The sequence below is a fragment of the Argentina anserina genome, chromosome 3, assembly GCF_933775445.1.
Source record: "Argentina anserina chromosome 3, drPotAnse1.1, whole genome shotgun sequence".
NCBI lineage: Eukaryota > Viridiplantae > Streptophyta > Magnoliopsida > Rosales > Rosaceae > Argentina > Argentina anserina.
Genome location: NC_065874.1, coordinates 8,262,400 through 8,282,156, shown reverse-complemented (window position 1 = coordinate 8,282,156; position 19,757 = coordinate 8,262,400). Strand labels below are relative to the sequence as shown.

General features: G+C 39.1%; 4 protein-coding genes across 4 annotated transcripts; 3 read left to right on the top strand and 1 right to left on the bottom strand.

Annotated features, from left to right (window-relative positions):
* The first annotated feature begins 754 nt into the window (after nt 1-754).
* Nucleotides 755-8,841, top strand: LOC126785760 (ATP-dependent zinc metalloprotease FTSH 12, chloroplastic). The gene is made up of 19 exons (XM_050511399.1): nt 755-1,269; nt 1,418-1,602; nt 1,693-1,919; nt 2,469-2,746; nt 3,079-3,156; nt 3,237-3,479; nt 3,568-3,708; nt 3,801-3,968; nt 4,172-4,284; nt 4,780-4,996; nt 5,356-5,427; nt 5,630-5,749; nt 5,844-5,960; nt 6,085-6,261; nt 6,623-6,742; nt 6,840-6,914; nt 7,445-7,552; nt 7,693-7,773; nt 8,273-8,841. Exons 1-19 carry the CDS (start codon nt 886-888, stop codon nt 8,348-8,350), a joined length of 2,982 nt encoding a protein of 993 aa, XP_050367356.1. The 5' UTR covers nt 755-885; the 3' UTR covers nt 8,351-8,841.
* A 118-nt stretch (nt 8,842-8,959) lies between these two features.
* LOC126785762 (peroxisomal 2,4-dienoyl-CoA reductase [(3E)-enoyl-CoA-producing]-like) lies at nt 8,960-11,931 on the bottom strand. The gene is made up of 5 exons (XM_050511402.1): nt 11,731-11,931; nt 10,552-10,711; nt 10,092-10,261; nt 9,797-10,019; nt 8,960-9,413 (listed from the first exon to the last, which is right to left on the bottom strand). Exons 1-5 carry the CDS (start codon nt 11,914-11,916, stop codon nt 9,259-9,261), a joined length of 894 nt encoding a protein of 297 aa, XP_050367359.1. The 5' UTR covers nt 11,917-11,931; the 3' UTR covers nt 8,960-9,258.
* Nucleotides 11,932-12,074: 143 nt separating this feature from the next.
* On the top strand, nt 12,075-14,521 carry LOC126785761 (DEAD-box ATP-dependent RNA helicase 36). Its single transcript, XM_050511400.1, has 6 exons — nt 12,075-12,731; nt 12,869-13,191; nt 13,306-13,509; nt 13,593-13,674; nt 13,904-14,002; nt 14,129-14,521. The coding sequence occupies exons 1-6, from the start codon at nt 12,126-12,128 to the stop codon at nt 14,300-14,302; spliced, it is 1,488 nt and encodes a 495-aa protein (XP_050367357.1). The 5' UTR covers nt 12,075-12,125; the 3' UTR covers nt 14,303-14,521.
* A 753-nt stretch (nt 14,522-15,274) lies between these two features.
* LOC126786963 (SKP1-like protein 14) lies at nt 15,275-15,805 on the top strand. The gene has a single exon (XM_050512917.1). It carries the CDS (start codon nt 15,275-15,277, stop codon nt 15,803-15,805), a length of 531 nt encoding a protein of 176 aa, XP_050368874.1.
* Nucleotides 15,806-19,757: the final 3,952 nt, after the last annotated feature.

Here is a 19,757-nt window from a genome sequence, read left to right as displayed (position 1 = left end):
CACTAAAATCACAACCCCAACTAGGACTGAAGCCATCAATCATTGATTCGGGAACAAGACCAAAACCAACCAAGTTTTCGGGCCCAAACCACCACACCAACAAGCCAAGCCTATCCATACCACCTGCAAGATCCAGAGCGACACCGCCCAAATCCCTGTCAAAAACCTCCCCATAGGAACGACCCAATGAGATTTCAAGGCAAGAGTCAAGCCGCCGCCACAAGTCCACAACCATGTGCTCGCATACGAACCACAAAACCCTTCAGTGAAACCAAAAGAAGAGAAAGAGAACATACCCCAATAACCAGAGGAAGGAGAGCTCAGGGGAGAGGGAGTTTTGTGGCCGGAGCCATAGATTTTGGAAATTTGCTTGCCGCCGCTAGAAACCCTAGTAGAGCAATAGTTCAGACTATTGTTCATATGCTGAATTTTAAGTAAAATTATATGAAAACTTAAAAATAAGGAAATTTTTAGTTAGTTTAGTAAAATTCAAACTATCGATCTGTATAGTTAAATTTTGTTAGTTTAACTTTTTCTACTATATGCATTTAAATAGTTAGACTCGTTAAGTTCTTCCTCAGTAAGTATATCAATTTTAGTTTCAATTAACATAAAATTTTCACTATCATTAAAATTCTCACTATTTTCTTCTTTTTCCGTTCATAACTTCAAACATTACGCAAGTAACTATCGGATCCACGACCGAAACACTGATTCTAGCAAACAATTAAATTAACATAACGGATAAAACCCCAAACCCCAGAATTTGGAAACACTCCTAAAACCACTCTACTACTCGTGAACCCGAAAACACCCACCAAAACCCAGAAATGAACTTCTTCTTCTCCATACTATCTCCTTGATTCCCTTATCCACACCTCAAAAATGGACCTGAAACTCCCCTCCAAGCCAAACCCACTTCTCTGTTCTTCAACCCCATTCACCCCCAAAACCCTTCTCTTCAAACTCCCCACATCCCAAAGACCCAATTTCCCCCCTAAAAATTCAACCTTTCGTGTTAAAGCCTCCTCAGACCCAAATGGGGCTGATGGGTTTTCCTTTCGGAGGCTCACTCGGTCCATACGCCGCGGCTCGGAGCAGTTCTGGTCCAGTTTTGGTGATTCATTGAAGAAGGAGACCGGGTTTGATTTGAAGGAGGTGAATGTGAAGGCGGGGGAGTGTTTGGGGCAAGCTGGGACTGAGTTGGAGCGGTTTAGGACCGAGTTGGTGCCCGAGTTTGTGAGGTGGAATCAGTGGGAACAATGGAAGGTAATGTTTCTTGTGTGTTTGATTGTAGTTGAAGTTATTATAAAGGTTGAGTCTTTTTTGTTTTTGATTAAGTTGTGGGGGGAAGTGAGTGTGTGAGTTTCAGTTGGTTGATGATTTAAAGTGATGCATTGTTGTTTGTTGTTTTCAGGATGTGAAGACCTGGGAACCTAAGAGATTTGCTGCATTGGTTATCTATGTTTTAGTTGCTGTAGTTTCGTGTCGAAGAATATATGTAGCAGTTCGAGCTCCTAGCCGTGATCGTTTGAGGAAGGAGTTGACAGAGGCTTATATGGAGGCAGTGATTCCGGATCCTTCTCCTAGTAATGTTAGAAAGTAATTTGATTCCACATGTCGTGTCTATCGTTTTACACTTTAAATGCATTGTATTTCTGCGTAGATTAATATTTTGGTGTTATTTTGCAGGCTGAAGAAGAGTATGTGGAGGAAGACGACACCCAAAGGCCTGAGAATGAAGAAGTTTATCGAAGGACCTGATGGAACTCTTGTTCATGATAGTTCTTATGTGGGAGAGGATGCATGGGATGATGAACTGGAGATGCCTCAGGACAGTGTGAAACAATTTATTGATAGTGATGTGAAATTAAATCCAGAAGAAAAGAAGGAATTGAAAGAAGACCTGGGAATTTCTGGTTAGTTTCTGTTCTGAACTTATGTTAATTATTTTGAGTTCATCCTTACTTTAACCCTGCATGGGAACAGTTTAATTTATGAGTGTCTTATGAAGTCGATGCAATGTGGATTCCTTAGCATATTTATTATATATTTTTTTTGAAATGTGAACATTTGATATTCTACTAACATGTATGTGGCAATACTTGTAATGGTATTAGCTTGCGCAGGAGTGTTGTATGAATGATTGCAATAGCTAAATTGCATGTGTAGGCATTATATTATAGGTAGTGGAAAAAGGCTGTGATTTTCAACAGTTCATTGCCTAAATAGAAATGAGCAACGGAATGGTCTCACATTAATTAGGCAATTTAAGTTTCTCTTCCTGTAAAGTGTGAATCTGCATTCTAGAAACTTCAGAGATAAATGTAACTCACTGATGGTTATTACAGAGACAATATTGTGTAAAGTTTGCACGGAGATTTATCTTGGATTCTATCATCAAGTGTGTAATGGTATCTCTTAACCTTATGCCCCAATTTTTTTGTTTCTTTGTTTTTGATTTGCAGGTCAATCTCAAGAGGATACTGGAACATGGCGTGCAAGACTTAAGAAATGGAAGGAAATCCTCCAAAAAGAAAAGTTAATACAGCAGTTGGATTCTGTAAATTCCAAGTATGTAGTTGAATTTGACATGAAAGAGGTTGAAAACAGTCTCCGCAAAGATGTAGTGGAGAAGCAAACAGAGACACAAGGAACAAGGGCGTTATGGATAGCTAAAAGATGGTGGCTTTATCGTCCTAAACTTCCTTATACATACTTTCTTCAAAAGCTTGACAGCTCTGAGGTAACATAGCTATAACTAATAGATATGGTACTGTACACTGTATGTTATGCAATGAGATGTGATCATGACAGCGTTCCGTCTCTCTGCAGTAATTTAAATTAGTAGATACATAAATATGGTGCTGTACATCTCTCATTTTGCAATTGCATGTGAATTTTGCATACTTTATATCTCTCTTGGTGGTTCCTTTGATGCTGGTCATGTCAATGGTTAACATGTCCGACTGAAGCAGAATGGATCTTGTATCTAAGAGGCTTTCTTTTCTCCATTTTTGGCTAAAAGTGCATAGGTTCGTGTAGGCAGTGTCTGATGCTGTGGTTTGTTTTTGACAGGTTGCTGCTGTTGTATTCACAGAAGACCTAAAAAGAGTATATGTTACTATGAAAGAAGGTTTTCCATTAGAATATGTTGTAAGTTTTTTTACTCAACTTTTTGACAGACCCGTCTTATGTTTGACTGAAGGATGCTAAATGAATTCCGTATTCTGTAGGTTGATATCCCCCTTGATCCATATCTGTTTGAGAATATCTCAAGTTCTGGAGCTGAAATTGATCTTCTTCAGAAACGCCAGATCCACTACTTTATGAAGGTTGTGATTGCATTTGTGCCTGGGTTACTCATTCTCTGGCTAATACGGGAGTCTGTGATGCTTTTGCACATTACTTCTAAGCGTTTCCTCTACAAAAAGAACAATCAACTTTTTGATATGGCATATGCAGAGAATTTTATCCTGGTAACTTTTTATTTCCAACCATATTGTCTCTTATTATCTTCCTGTCATCTATAATATTGATCTCCCAATGCACATTTTCTTCCATCAGCCTGTCGGAGATGTAGGGGAAACAAAATCCATGTCCAAGGAAGTTGTGTTAGGAGGCGATGTTTGGGATCTTCTTGATGAGCTGATGATTTATATGGGAAATCCAATGCAATACTATGAAAGGGATGTGAAGTTTGTCAGGGTAATTTTTTCTTGTCTCATGAGTTCTGCTTGAGTTTGGCCTTTTAAATTACTGAAACTGAAACTGAAACTTTTCATCACTGTGCATTTTAGGGTGTTCTTCTGTCTGGGCCTCCTGGAACTGGCAAAACCCTTTTTGCAAGGACACTTGCAAAGGAAAGCGGGTTGCCCTTTGTTTTCGCTTCGGGTGCTGAGTTCACTGATAGTGAAAAAAGTGGTGCTGCAAAAATCAATGAGATGTTTTCTATTGCAAGGAGAAATGTAAGCATTCCTCCCATTCTAATTTATAGATATGTTGTAATGGATTACTTACTTGATTAGGCATTCGTCCCAGGAGATAAGTTGCTGCTTGTCATGGTACAAGTCACGTTGTCTACGTCTGGTAGTTATAAGTCCTTGACATCAGGCTGCCAAACCATGAACTTACTAATACAAAACATTGTGATTCACTGTCCATTGCTCAGGCTCCTTGCTTTGTATTTGTGGATGAAATCGATGCTATAGCTGGAAGGCATGCAAGACAGGATCCTAGAAGAAGAGCAACATTTGAGGCTTTGATTGCACAGCTCGATGGGGAGTAAGTGTATATTTAAGACGCCTATTTTTGCTCTTATTAAAACAATACTGACACAGTTGTGACTTTGCGGTTAGATTATTTTAGCCTATAATTTGTTTTATGGGAAAGAGGAAAAGTCCCTATCAAAGACTTCATTTTGAATGCTCCAGTTAAAGCATCTTAGCTGGTGCTATTTATTATTCAGTCATATCCTTTTTGTCTCTCTTTTGCCTTGTATTGATGTGGCTACCAAATGAAATTTTTCGAGTTCTACTAATTAACAACCTATATTTTTATTTATTCACGATTGAACTTTAATCCAGGTTTGTTGGTCAAAAACTTTATATATTAAGATCCAATTCAAACCCTTCTGTTCTTTTGCATGATACTTTAATGATTATCACTTTCTTACTGTTATAATGCGGTTATCTGATTGACAAATCTTGATAATTGCTGGGTGCTAACTTTTCATTTTGCTTAAATAATAATTTTCGTATGGTAATTGCCCATGTACAGGAAGGAAAAAACTGGCGTTGATCGCTTCTCTCTCAGACAAGCTGTGATATTTATCTGTGCCACCAACAGGCCTGATGAATTAGACCTTGAATTTGTTCGATCTGGACGTATTGACCGTCGTCTGTACATTGGTTTGCCTGATGCAAAGCAACGAGTGCAAATTTTTAAAGTGCACAGCGTGGGTAAAAAACTTGCAAAAGATGTCGACTTTGGGAAAGTAAGTGTTGGGGTGTCCTGTTTACCCATACAGTGAATTTTTATATGACCATCATTATGCATTTTATTGGTGTAAATGCTGAATGGCGAGAATGCTGCAATTGAAAAAAACAAATTACACATGTAATTAATTTGAAAAAAAAAACAAAAAAAAAAAGAGAGACAATCTTGGTTGCCTCTGTTTTTGTTGTTTCATTTATACTTCTGACATTTAGATAAGCAGCTAGGTATTTTTGCATGTTAGATATCTTCTTGTTGTCATGGTTGGTCCCTTATACTATTTGTGTGTTTTTTTTTGTTGGTGCTTTGTATTGTTCTTCTTCCTGTGTGAACATACATTATGTGTCTTCCATTCTTCAGGTTGTCTTCCGTACAGTTGGTTTTTCTGGGGCAGATATTCGAAATCTTGTAAATGAAGCGGCAATTATGTCAGTAAGTAAAACATACAAACATGCCCATTTCATTTGTTACCTTGAGAGATAGAGTTTCTAACCAACATTCTTTGCTTCATGAGTGATATATGATTTAATACTATACATACATAGATGGACGGGCGGAAACTATCACAGGAGTAATTCTGCTATCTTGTGTGGCTATAAAGTTCTCTCATGTTATCTTGTTCTGTGCGTTTCAGGTGAGGAAAGGACGTTCAGAGATATATCAGGAAGACATAGTGGATGTATTAGATAAACAATTGCTCGAGGGCATGGGTGTACTTTTGACTGAGGAAGAGCAGCGTAAATGCGAACAAAGTGTATGATCATCTTGAGTGTGCTTCAGTGAATTCTTTCGATTGATAGTTGTTGGGTGTTAGTTTAGTCGCTTAGATTTGTTTAATTGTATTATAGGTGTCTTCTGAAAAGAAGAAACTGCTGGCTGTTCATGAAGCTGGTCACATTCTATTAGCTCATCTGTTTCCTCAATTTGACTGGCATGCGTTTTCCCAACTTCTGCCTGGTGGAAAGGTAGAAAGTTTTGCTAATTGATAAATTGTGCAGTCGGCCCCTAAAAAAAAAAATTTGTGCAGTAGATGATATGAAATTTCATGTGAGCTGCTCTCTTACAAGGATTTGTTTGTTGCATGAACAGGAAACTGCAGTCTCTGTTTTCTACCCCCGAGAAGATATGGTTGACCAAGGTTATACAACCTTTGGCTACATGAAGATGCAAATGGTGGTAGCTCATGGTGGGCGTTGTGCTGAACGTGTTGTGTACGGTGATGATATAACTGATGGTGGAACAGATGATCTGGAAAAGCTGACAAAGGTAGCCCAAAGATTTTCATATGTTACAATATATTACATCTCTCAAGACAGAGAAAAATTGAAAGCTGAATCTGCTCAAAGTGATATGAACAAATCTCCAGAACTCCAGTTGCAGTTTCTTTTTCCATACCCTTTATCTCTTTGATGGGCAGTGTAGCAATCATTATATTGATGCAAGATGGAATAGTGGAATTAATCTCATAGGCAACATGAGTTATTCATGATTAGTCTTTAAATAGGAAACTTTACCTTCCCAAAATTTCACATATGTTTGCAGCTCTTGTATATAACTAACCAGTGGCAATTAGAATATAACTTGGTGGAAATTCCTATCTATGTCCTGATCTAAGTCCAAATTTCAGATTGCTCGAGAGATGGTAATTAGCCCTCAAAACTCAAGATTGGGGCTTACTGCTCTAACAAAAAGAATTGGACTGATGGATCGACCAGATAGTCCAGATGGCGAGTTGATAAGATACAGGGTAATCTTTTTCCTTCAAAATTGCTAGTATACAAAAGTTTATGTTCCTGGTTTGACATCTCAATCAGCTCAGTTTTCTCTTTTTCTTTGTTGTGTAGTGGGAGGACCCCAATGTGATTCCAGCCAATATGACTCTTGAAGTGTCTGAGCTATTTACCCGAGAGTTGACAAGGGTGCGTGATTTGATTTTTATTTTTATCAATTCCTGCTATGCTAAATTGGTACTACTACCTGCCATTGATTTTCTTCTGTCCTCTTTGGCTTGAAATAGGTCATGGAGTTAGTCATTGAGAATGTACTGTTCTGTTCATGATTCAATATGTTTATGGGTGGACACTGACACAATACTGAGATGATGTAGCTATGAGCCATTTTATATAAGATAACAGAAGAAAAAAATGATGAAGGGAGAGTTTTCAGGCTTTTAAAATGACATAAGAAAAGTTATTCAAAAATGACATAAGAAAAGAAAATATATTCTTTGCTAGCCTAAAGTTAGACTTGCGAGAGACTGCAAAATCCCGAATTCTTGCAAGATGATATTGAAAGAATTGATTTATTGCCTGAAGAACTTTTTACTCTTCTAGTTGGTTATCAAGTTGAGAGTGTGAGAGTTTACCTTTGGAGGAGAAATACAATTTACAGTTTACTTTTCCTTTAGTTTTGCAATTAAGTTATATCTGGTTGATCATGTTGGTTACAGTACATTGAGGAAACAGAAGAACTTGCAATGAATGGTCTGAGAAACAACAGACACATTCTGGACATGATTGCTGACGAACTATTTGAGAAGTCAAGGATTACTGGATTGGTAAGACATACTTGTTGTTAATTATCACTGGATATTGGTTCTATATCAGTTATCGATAGTTCAATACCATCGTATCTCTTGAAGTTCTTGCACTAGACTTGTTATATCTGTAAATTCACAACTGGTGTTGCCAATTGTAGGAGGTTATAGAGAAAATGAAGGACCTTTCTCCAGTCATGTTCGAGGATTTTGTAAAGCCATATCAGATAAACTTGGAACAGGTACTTGACCTTTTTTTCAACTTGATATGATCCAATTATAGGCACCATGTTTCACTTCAGTCGCCATCACAAATGATATCAATCTTAGGAGTCTTTTGTGGAATATAAATTTTCACATCAGGACAGAATATGTAACTAAGAAACAAAGCAGGCAGCTGTTCTTCTGGCTGTCGATGCTTTACATTTGATGGACCATTGGTTTCATTTGATGAACTACCCATATGAGTACTTTGAACATTTGGTCTTGGTTTAGGAATCCATACTTTTTCATCTTGTTTTTCACTTTTACCATTTATTCAAGGATTTGTACTCTCAGCCAAGTCATAATTAGTAATCTCTACTTGGATGATATATGATAGCTTAACTCTTATTGTCCGCAACATCCTAAATAATTCTGGTATGTAATATATCTGTTTGTATTCTTCTCCCATTCAGAGTGCCTTTTGACATATGTTTTCCTTAATGAATTGAACTTAATTGTTGTTTGGCTGATATTTAGGATGGACCGTTGCCACACAATGATAAGTTGCGATATCAACCATTGGACATTTATCCTGCACCACTGCATAGATGTTAAAAGAATGATGGTAACCATCAGCTCATAGTAGGTGAAATCTCATTTGGTGCATGGAAATCTCTCACTAGTCACGCGATATCCAAGCAGTCAGCTTATCCACAAGACCACAACCTTCTTCAAGTATCTTGTTTTATCTACCATTGCTCGTCCCAAGCCAATCCAGCAGATGGCGTAGTGAAATATGCCAATCAGGGTTTGTATTCCCGCCAAAAGTTCCGTTTGGTGAGAAGTGAGCCTTAGCTCCTCAGTTGAAAGTGTCGTAAATGAGAATTCGTTGAATAGTTGAGCAAGTCGGGAACACCAGTTATATTGTTGAGTTGAGGTTCGGGTAGGTGCTTCACATTTTTGTATTTATAATTTTCTCTTTTCTAGTTTGTTCCTGGTCATGGTAGTTAGCATCGGAAAGAAGGAAGGAAGATCTCAGTACATGCAAATCAAAATGTATTTGTAAGAATATTAGCTCACATAAATACGAAATATACTGCCAAGTTCCTTGAGCATTCAGATTCTAGCTTATTGTATAGCACTTCGTGTTTGCATCCGTGACCTTTCAAAAGCCATGATCTAACTGAAGTAGTTTCAGCCAATTTTTAAGTTGATGACAAGATAAATCAGTACTGATTTCATTCATTATACATTACAATAACTTAACATATTTTTCAAATTGTCATAATGGCCTTACAATATTCCACACCAGTGTTATACACTTTTCTTTTGTTCACAACAGCAATAGATGAGGAGAAAACTCAGCTGATTAATCTGACTGTAGTGAATGATTTAATCTGTTGGCGGCCCAATTCATATAACCAACTATTATTCAACAATGGAAGGATATGGATTCCTTTCTCCTCTGTTGGAATACGTCTTTGGCTTGGAACCGTGAAGAATGGTGGAGTGTTTGTTCAGTCTTAGAGCTTGCTGCTCGGAACCCCTACCGGGTTATTTCTAGATCTCTTCTCTACTGCACGGGAAAGCTGTTTCACAGCATCTTTTGGCAGATGGCGAGGCCGGCTCAGCCAAAGTCCTCCATCAACTACGATGATAGCTCCATTGATGAATTTCCCTACAATGTTTACAACGCAAAAGTAAGTTTCCAATGAAACAAAAAAAAAAAAAAGCAAAGATGCTCGAAGAAGAGAAGGCAAACAAGTTTTGTTGAGGTATCACCAACCAATGCAGTGATTTTCAGCTTTTTTTTTGTCCCAATAATGATATATTATTTGTAACTTGGTTAATATTTCCTGGTTCCTATGAAAGCACAGCAAGTCTATGATGAGGCAGAGAGGTTGAAGTATTCAGATTATCCTCAAACTGGCTATCTGGGGAACAAGAATGATCCTACAGTTTGAGCTACTCTATTGATTTGGGCACCAGAAGGTAAATTACATGTTGCAGTACAATGAGGGTTATATTTAAACTTGCAGAAGTGAATGGGGTAATACGAACCTGCATCTGATGAAAGGTAGAGAGCAGCCATAGCAATATCCCATTTGTCTCCTAGTTTATACAAAGGCATGTACTCCCTAGCTTTGCTACCTATCTCCTTAGGTGCGAGTTTACTCATGCCAGGGGTATCACCAATAGGGCCAGGAGCAATGCCATTGACTCTGATGTCGTAGTCAGTTCCCCACTCCAATGCCAAGTTTCGCATAGTAGCATCAACAGCTGCCTGTTGGATATGAGAATCTTAATCAAGTTTATCATAAATAAGAAGTAACTACTGGAGGACTATTGAACAAACCTTGGCTGCTGATACGTGAACTTGATACCAAGCAGCGGAATAATGTAAAGTAGCACTGATGTTCAATATTGTTCCACCACCAGATGAGCTCCTTCCTGGTCCTCCTTTTTTTAGATACTTGAGTGCTTCATAGCACATTGTGAACGTGCCAACAGAATCAATATCCAAAACTGCAGGAAACAATACAATCAATTTGTTTAAAGGTCAACAATATGTTCATGGACTTTTAAGTCGTTCTAATAGATCATATTTCTTTATTATAATTTTCTATTTGCAATTGAGTTATGAAACCATGGCCATTGGATCCTACCATCAAAACCTAAACTGGCTACTAGGTTTTTATCAAGGCAGTATTTTCACTTCCATTAATTTGGTATTTTTATATTATTAACCATGAAGTCATGAACATACAATAAATTCATATTATATGAACACTATTGAGTCTGTTACTGCATATAACCTGTTCGAAATCCATTAGGTGTTAGATCTTCTGCTGATGCAAGAAAATTGCCAGCTGCAGAATTCACAAGTATGTCAAGCCTGCCAAAATGCTGGAAAGTCAATTCCACCACTCTTTTTGCATCTTCCTGTTTACGCACATCCCCCTCGATCCCAATAGCCTAAAATGAAAGAGAAGAAACAAGAAAAAACAACATAAACCAAGGGAAGCACAACCAACTAATTTCAAGAAGATAATACGCAGGTAACAAGTAAATCACTGTCAGGTAAAGAACAGGCCTGAAGCAACGTGAATGAAAAGGCTCAACTTCAATAGGAGTTTTAGCAGGTTACTGGAACGTACTGAGTGAAAAATTGTTGAGCAAGTTGATAAAATCGCATTCAAATTCAATGTTACTAAAAAGCTGACATCCAGTCATCCGACACTAAACCACTACACCCATTAACTGGATTTCAAGTCAGTTGACCCACAAGCTGCAGTCTGAACTCTACCAGCTACCTTTCGTGTCTCTGATAGTTTTCTATTTCACTTGCATAATAGTACATATCTGCGTTTACAAAAATATTACATTTCTGGACATATCAAAAGACCCTCATGCTGAAATATACAGCAGAAATAATCAATGTTGCAGTAAAGACAGATTCTGGTTGATTAGCAGACATTTGAATTGAGTTTCAAATCATTAGTTTCCAAGTCAATCAAACACATAGTTCCCCATCTATCCCAGACTAAAGATACCGACACAAAATTCTTCAACTCAGTATATGTCTATGATCTCATGAACCAATGATCCTACGCCTCGGAAAAAAAATCAGTTGCATAAAATCCCAGACAGCCATACATAACATAAACTGAGAACTCCACAAAGTTCCCAAGCTTTTCCATCAAACTCACTGTTACTCACAGGACAGATCTTAGTTCATACCGAGTCTCAAGTCTCAATAAACCAATGACCCAAAACTAAAACATTTCCATTCATTTCCCTAATCTATCAAACAACCCCACACCTCAGTCAACCAAGATTACAACAACAGCAACACCTCAGATGAGCAAGTTAAATTCAATCCCTTTCCTGATCATCAACCACATAAGAATTGCACAAACCCAAATTGGGTAGGCACCCAAACAAAACAAAGCCACAAAACTATATGCAAATTACAAGTCTACAAAAAAAAGTACCGGAATTCCAAGAGAATGAAGAGCAGCCACAGCAGAGTCCAACACTTGCTTCCTCCTCCCCATAATAGCCACACTCCCTCCATGTTTCCCAAACTGGGTCGATATCTCGAACCCTATACCCGACCCGCCTCCCGTTATCAACGCCACCTTCCCTCTCAACGCGTCCGCCTTAAACGGTGACTCCATCTCTCTCTCTCTCTCTCTACTTCTTCCTCTTAAATAAAAATCGAAACTTTATTACGTCATTATTCATTTTTGGCGCTAATAAGGCCCACCCGACCCGGCAGGCCATCACTGTCCTTAACCAACTCCAAACGCCGTCGTTTAGCTCCAACCCTAATATTCAAAGCTTAAAGCTTTCCGGTCCCCAAAGCCGTAACCTTTCGGAAACAAAAATGGAGGGAGAAGACAACACGGTATCCACCGACTTCCCTCTCTTCAAACCCAGAGCATCTCAACCCGAACCCAAACCCGACCCGGGTCCCACTCCCACTCATGTCCCCGCCGCCGAACAACCGGAGCTCGAGCGGTCCACAGACCCGGACGCGAACGCCGACGCCACCTTCGCCGACCTCGGCCTCGCCGACTGGCTCCTCGCGACGGTCGCCGAGCTCGGGATGAAGAAGCCGACGCCGGTTCAGGCCAACTGCATCCCCAAGGTCCTGGAGGGCCGCGACGTTCTCGGCCTGGCCCAGACCGGTAGCGGCAAGACGGCGGCGTTCGCGCTGCCCATCCTGCAGCGGCTGGCGGAGGGGCCTTATGGGGTTTTCGCACTGGTGATGACGCCGACGCATGAGCTGGCGTACCAGATCGCCGAGCAGTTCCGGGCCTTCGGGTCGCCGCTGAATTTGCGGTGCTCCGTGATTGTCGGAGGCATGGAGAAGCTGAAGCAAGCTCAGAGCTTGATGACTAGGCCTCATGTGGTTATCGCCACGCCGGGTCGGGTCAGGGATTTGCTCCAGGAGGACCCGGATTTCCCCTCGGTTTTCTCCAAAGCCAAGGTACTGAATATTTCAGGGTTTAGGGTTTAAGGTTTTAAGATTTATTTTAGTTCAATACATGTGATGTTTTCGACATAATGTGAGTTTGGAAATGATAGTTGGTAGTGATTGAGTGTGTTTTGTTCTGTTTGGTGTAGTTTCTAGTGTTGGATGAGGCAGATAGGTTGTTGAATTCGGAGTTTGAGACCGATTTGAGAGTGGTGTTTCAGTGCCTGCCAAAGAATCGGCAGACATTGTTGTTCTCTGCAACCATGACCAGTGACCTTCAAGCATTGATTGAGGTTTCGGAAAATAAGGCCTACTTTTATCAGGCGTATGAGGGTATGAAGACGGTGGGGACTCTTACACAGAAGTATGTCTTCATGCCCCGTGAGGCGAAAGAAGTTTATTTGGTGCACATTTTGTCGAAAATGGAAGATATGAAGATCAAGTCGGCCATTGTATTCGTCTCAACGCTAATGTAATTCTTGTTTTGGACAATAGTTTTGGTGCTGGTTCATTTTATTTTGTTGGATGGGTTGTTTTTTTGGATTGTTGTGTAATCGTCAATTTATGGGTTATATTATGTCTGCAGGAACTGTCACTTGTTGAACTTTTTACTGGAGGAGCTTGGTCAAAGTGTTTCGGCTTTGCATTCATCCAAGTCACAGCCTCTAAGACTTTCTGCATTACATAAGTTCAAATCTGGACAGGTTCCTGTATTGATCGCAACTGATCTTGCCAATCGGGGTTTGGATATTCCTACAGTTGATCTAGTAATTAATTATGATACTCCAAGGTCTTACTCTTCAATGTACTTTTTTATTGTCACTTTCTGTAAGAAATATGGTTTCTAGACTTAATTGTCCTACTACATTGCAGTGATCCAAAGGATTATGTCCACCGTGTCGGACGTACTGCAAGAGCAGGCAGAGAAGGTTTAGCTATCAGTTTTGTAACCCAAGTAAGTAGCATGTATAATCATTCTGTGAGATTGGTTAAAATTAGCAACTTTCATCCCATCCAACCACTAAATTCCTTTAGATGGTCATCCGGTCTAAATTTGCAATTATTGAGAAGCAGGAATATAGTGGTATTCTTATGAAGATGGTTGCTGTTTTTATGTTTTATATTCTCTGTTTATTTAACATCAAAAGATTGTTTTGATTGAAAGGGGAGATTCTGTTTTGCAGCTTGATGTAAAGCTGGTTCATAAAATAGAAGAAGAAGTTGGGGAACAATTGGTAGAATTTGAATGCAAGGAGAATGAGGTTCTTGAGAATATTCGTAAGGTATTGGCTTTGCAGTTCAGATTGTGGGAAATTATAAATTAATCCATAGATTTACTGATTTACATACTAGCTATGTCTTGGTAAAGCTTGTGATGATTGCTTACTAATTATATCCCCAATGTGCAGGTTTACACAGCCAGACGTGTCGCGAAGATGAAGTTGGCAGGATCCACCTTCATAGAACGAGAGAAAAAACGGAAAGAACGAACACTAAAGACGCTAGAAGCAAAAGGTTTATTGAAAAAGAGGAGTAAGAAGAAGAAAAGAGAAAAATCGACTGATAAATCCGATCTTGTATAACCTGTCGTTCTCTGGACTCTGCATAGGAATACTAGAGCTGTCCTGGATGGCTGGATTCATTTCGTCAATTTGATCATTGTTTGTGCACCATGAAAACGGAAATTACGTCAGTTTTGTAGCTGTCAGTTTCTTACAGTAGTAAAATATGTATTACATGATATGTACCCTGGCACTGGGACAGTTTGAACAAGGTATCAAGTTTCATTTCTTTTCCTTGCATACTTGGCTGATTTGACTGTTGAAGTATCACACATGGGATTAGACCCATGAACTGCAATGGTTAAGCGGTTTTGTTCGGTAGTGAAACAAAACAGTGAAACACTAGCCAAAAAGGATATGTGCCATTTCGTGTGGCTGGCATTCATAATATGAGTTCTTTATGATCCTCGATTAATCTCCAATTATCACACGCTATATCTCTTTTTCATCGGTTTGATATAATCTTTTTTTTAAATCATATTCCTCATCAAACTAATCGTCACTAGCATACTAAGCGTGTTATCATGGAATTTCGGACCTCACACTAATAATTTTGAAGAAATATAAGGACTTCTTAACATGTAAACAAAATGGATTAAAAAGATCAAGACCATGCGTTTTCTGTGGTCGTCAAAATCCTCCCTCCTTTATACTAGGAGTTACAAATTTATATCACCTTCAGTCTGCTTTTCTTACCAGGTCTTCTCTCCACTGTCAGGCATTTCCGGAAACCTCCAACTTCTTATGGTGTTTACGTATAGACCATTTTTCTTGGTTAGTTTGAGAATTGTGAAAGCACGTTGATTTTGCATAAATACACATGAGCAGCATTCGTCGTGTTTTTAGCATCAAACCCTTTATTTGGCAAATGATCGGAACCCCTCAAATATAAAGTTATCTCTTCACTTCACCAGAAAACATATACAGAGAATTAAACGAACGCCTGATCACCACCATCATCATCGTTCCTAAGCTCACACTTTTGTACGTACAATGTCGACCGAGGAAGACACCGTCCAAGAAAAGAAGACAATCTCCCTGAAGACCTCCGATGACGAGGTCTTTGAATTGGAGGAGAACGTGGCGATGGAGTTCGGAACCGTCAAGGCCTTCTTCGGAGACGACGGGGTGCCCCGCGACATGATGATGCCTATACCTAACGTGCACAGCAAGGAACTGACGAGAATCATCGACTTCTGCACCAAGCACCTGGACTTGAAGCCGAAGGCTGAGCTCGACGAGGCCGGGAAGAAGGAGCTGAGGAAGTTCTATAAAGAGTACATGAAGGAAGACACCACCGAGCGCATAATGGAGCTCATTCTGGCTGCGGATTACTTGAATGTGAATGACTTTCTGGACTTGTTGAATCAGACAGTGGCGGACCGGATCAGTAACAAGAGCGTGGAGTATGTGAGGAAATTGTTTGGCATTGAGAGCGATTATACTCCCGAGGAGGAGGAGGCGCTCCGGGAGCAGTATGCCTGGGCTTTTGAGGGGGTTGATGAAGATCCTGCAGAAGACTGAATGTGCAAGATGTTGATTCAATACGATCTGTTCTCTACGCTCTTTAGGGTTAAGCACTTCATTTCAATAAAGACATGAACTGTTATTTCGTGTACGTTATCATGCCTTTCTTTTTTATACAGTGTAAATTCACTAAATTGGGTATTTATGTTTGTGTGAGGTATACTTGCTAATTGTAACTTGAGATGGATCTTGTTGGCTTTGCTTGATGAGGGAAATGGTATGATATGTTTTATAATCAATTTCTACTCCACCATCGTGTGTTCAAGTAGAAGATACAAGAGATTGAGAAATAGCAGTACAGTTAGGAGTTAGGGAGTGAAAGTTAAAAATCTACAGTACGTATAATCACCAGATTCTTGTTAATTGTTATAAACAAGAAATTGTTAATATTTTGGTAAGGAATCATAGATAAAATCATAGAACGTTTACCACCACAACTTCCTGTTTGTCACGCTCTGTATCATCAATGACAACGAAATGATACGTAATGATCATTCTGGTCGAGGCTATCTCTAGTTCCTTCAAATGATCATACTGCTCCGAAAGGGTATCTTACTTCCTAGCGCCTAAATGTATCACAGTTTCATTGTAATAAACTTAGTGGACTTGCTTGGGTGAGCCTCTTGCTACTAGTGTTGGAGTAAGTGGCTCTATTCCACTTCATGTTGAGGTGAATAATGTTAGTGTTGATTCTCATTGGGTTCCCTGAAGCAGCATAAAAAATTGAGCACATTGCTTTGCCTGATGCAGACACATCTGACTATCTTTTATGACCGCACTTCTCCTCAAGAATTCTGACAGCAAAAGAAGCTTTTGTTTTCTTCTCAAATCATGGTGATCATAAAGATTGAGGTAAAGTGATATGGAATAAAGCAATTCAACCCCGCAAAACTCTTGTTGTTTGGAAAGCTCTTCATGGGCGTTTACTAACTGATGAGATTTTACAACGGCGAGGTTTTTCACTTCCATCTCGTTGCTCATTTTGTGGAAGTCATGCGGAATCGGGTACACATATTCTTTTGCATTGTTCTGAAATTGTGGCTTTATGGAAATAAGTTTGCATTCTATTTTCTCATTCATTCTCGCCTTGGGGTACCCTTGATGAAGTGTTTAATGATGTTGGTGTTTTAGCGTTCCCAAAACCTAAACGTCAACTTTGGTTTCTAGTCTCCTGTAATCTAATTTGGTTTATTTGGATCACTAGGAATCTGGTGTGTTTCGAATGTAAGAATTTTAATGTGTTGGAAGCCCAACGTCATCTTTTGGAATTGTTCAGAGAGTCTGCTCTGCATTCTTTTTATCCTTACAAGAAGCATCATGATATGTCTATTTTCTATATTCTTGGTATCTCACAACTGTCTGCCAATGTTATCAGTTTTATCTCGTCCTTTAATTAACGGTTTCTTGACTGAGGGTTTGCTATTTGCTAGGGTTTCTATATCTATGGTTTTACATGTGTGAGTGTACACATGCCGAATTGAGCTTTTGTTTATCCTCTTTGTTGGAGTTTATTAGACATAAGAGATCAGGTTCTTTTGTTTCTCTCATTTGTTAAATAAATAAATAAAAAGGTTTCAAAAAAAAATTTGTAATAAACTTATTGAGTAAAGAGCCGATACAGAGATTATTGTAATCCTTAATCTTCGTGCCAATATATCATTTTTCCTTTTTTGTCTTGTTGATGGGAAAGAGTATAATGAGCGGAACCTGGTGCGAATACCGAGCTAGCTTGTGTATTGTTATTTATTTTAAATCATGTAATCCTAACTGCTCGAGAAAAAATAGCTAGCCAGAAAAGTTCTCTATTCTAATTCCAGTGTAGGGTTATCTAATCTGCCGTGTTTGTCAAATAAGAGATGTAAATAGAGTTGCAGTTGTACTTAATTAAACACTAATAAGTAATAAGTGCTTGACTCTATCTGTAGCAATGTTTTAAAAAACTCGCCTCAAGACTCGTCTGAGGCTTAAAAAGCTCAAGGCTTAGTCGAAAAAAAGTCGCCTTTCTGAGAAAAGCGCAGAGGCGCAAAAAACGCGCATTAAGGCTTAAAAAGCGCAAAAAACGCGCACAAAGGCGAGTTTTCAGGTTTTTTTTTTATACCTAAAAGACCAAAACGATGTCGTTTTGGATGATTAACGAAAATAAAGAGAAGAAAAGAAGAGAAACTCTCGACCAAACCGTAGAGAAGAGACGCATCGCAGAGACGGAAACACAAATCAATCTATTCTTCTTCAGGAGTTTCGCTTGATTGGGCTTTGAAGGTATGATACCGATTGCTTTTAATTTGGTTGGTGACTTCATTGAGTTCATTCTATCACTTCAACTGAGGGCTGGGTTCTGTTTAGTCAATGATAATAATCACAAAATCTTCATGTCGAGGCTCTCTGATCCAAAGCCCCTCCAAGCTCTCTTTTATTTGTATATATTGATATGAGATTGTATCATTGATTTGAATTCAGATGTGATAACACCAACTCTCACTCATATATTTTTGTTTTACAATAGATTGCCATGAACTGATTCTCTGACTTCAAGTTAATCACACCGTATCTTTGATCAAATCAACTAGGTTTTCCGGCATTGTGAGGATTGCAATACTGCCAGAATCAGACCCGCAGTTCGAGTCTGTTCTTGATCGGTTCAGCTTTTGCTACCCTGTTTCTGGTGAAGATGTGTTTACAAAGCCGTTTGCTTTGGAGTATCAATGGGAGAAGAAAGGGTGGGGAGACTTGCTTATGCTGGCTCATCCTCTGCATTTGAAGCTTATTGATGGTGATGATTGTGATGTCACTGTTTTGGAGGATTTCAAGTTCAAAAGCATTGATGGTGATCTTGTTGTTGTTGTGGGGGATTCATGGGTGTTGAAGCCTAACCCTGTTTCGGTTCCTTGGCATTCGACCAGAGGTATTATACAAGACTCTTATTATGACTTTCATCTTGGCTGCCCAGAGTTGAGGATAAGGCTTGTTATAATCTTATTAAATTATTATGTTTGCCCCTTAATTATTAATCTAGGTTATAAGCTGTTGTTTTGAATTGTGTTGAATTGTGTTGAATTGTGTCCTTGCCTTGTATAATTGTATAATTGTGTCCTTGCGGCAAATTACTTGAATTGTGTTGAATTGTGTCCTTGTATCAGAGTTAAGCTTTTGAATATATATAATTGTATAATTGTGTTCTTATTAGCTTTTGAATCTGGATTATTGATAGGTAACCATGAGTACTTTCGGTAGTAACAGTGATAATGCTAGTACTAGTGCAACTGCATCAACAAAGAAAGATGGTGCTTGGCAATGGACTACACCGATTCCTGGCCACTTAACATATTTTCTATGCAGTTTCTGTAATCAAAGATGTACTGATGACATTTCTAGGTTCAAGCAGCATCTTGTTGGTTCACGTTAAGGAATCAAAACTTGTCCTAAAGTTCCACCTAATGTGAAGAGTTGGTGCATTGAATAAGGTATCCCTAGCCACTTATTATATGTATGCATGAGAACTGTTATGTTTTATAAGGTATTCTTCAATTGATATGTATAAAAATAATCGTTACATTTAAATAGGTTTGTTTATTATTTTTATGTCGTAAGGCTTACGCTTTTTACGCCTTAAGCGTTAAAGCTTAAGGCTCTTGCAAAAACGCCTTGAGGTACGCCTTCGCGTTTTAAAACACTGATCTGTAGTGTGAGGTGGAACCAGCATTAGACAGCAAGGATTATTGACCTCCGGCGAGACCAGGAAGAAGATCTCCTTGAAGACTTCCGACGGCGAGATCCTCATCGTAGAGAAGGATGTGGCAATGGAGTTGGGAACCATTAAGACCTTCATCGAGAATGAGGTGATCTCGGGAGACATAGTTATGCCTATACCTAACGTCCACATCAAGGAACTCACGAGGATTATTGACTTCTGCTCCAAACATTTAGCCTTGAAGCCGAAGACTGAGCACGA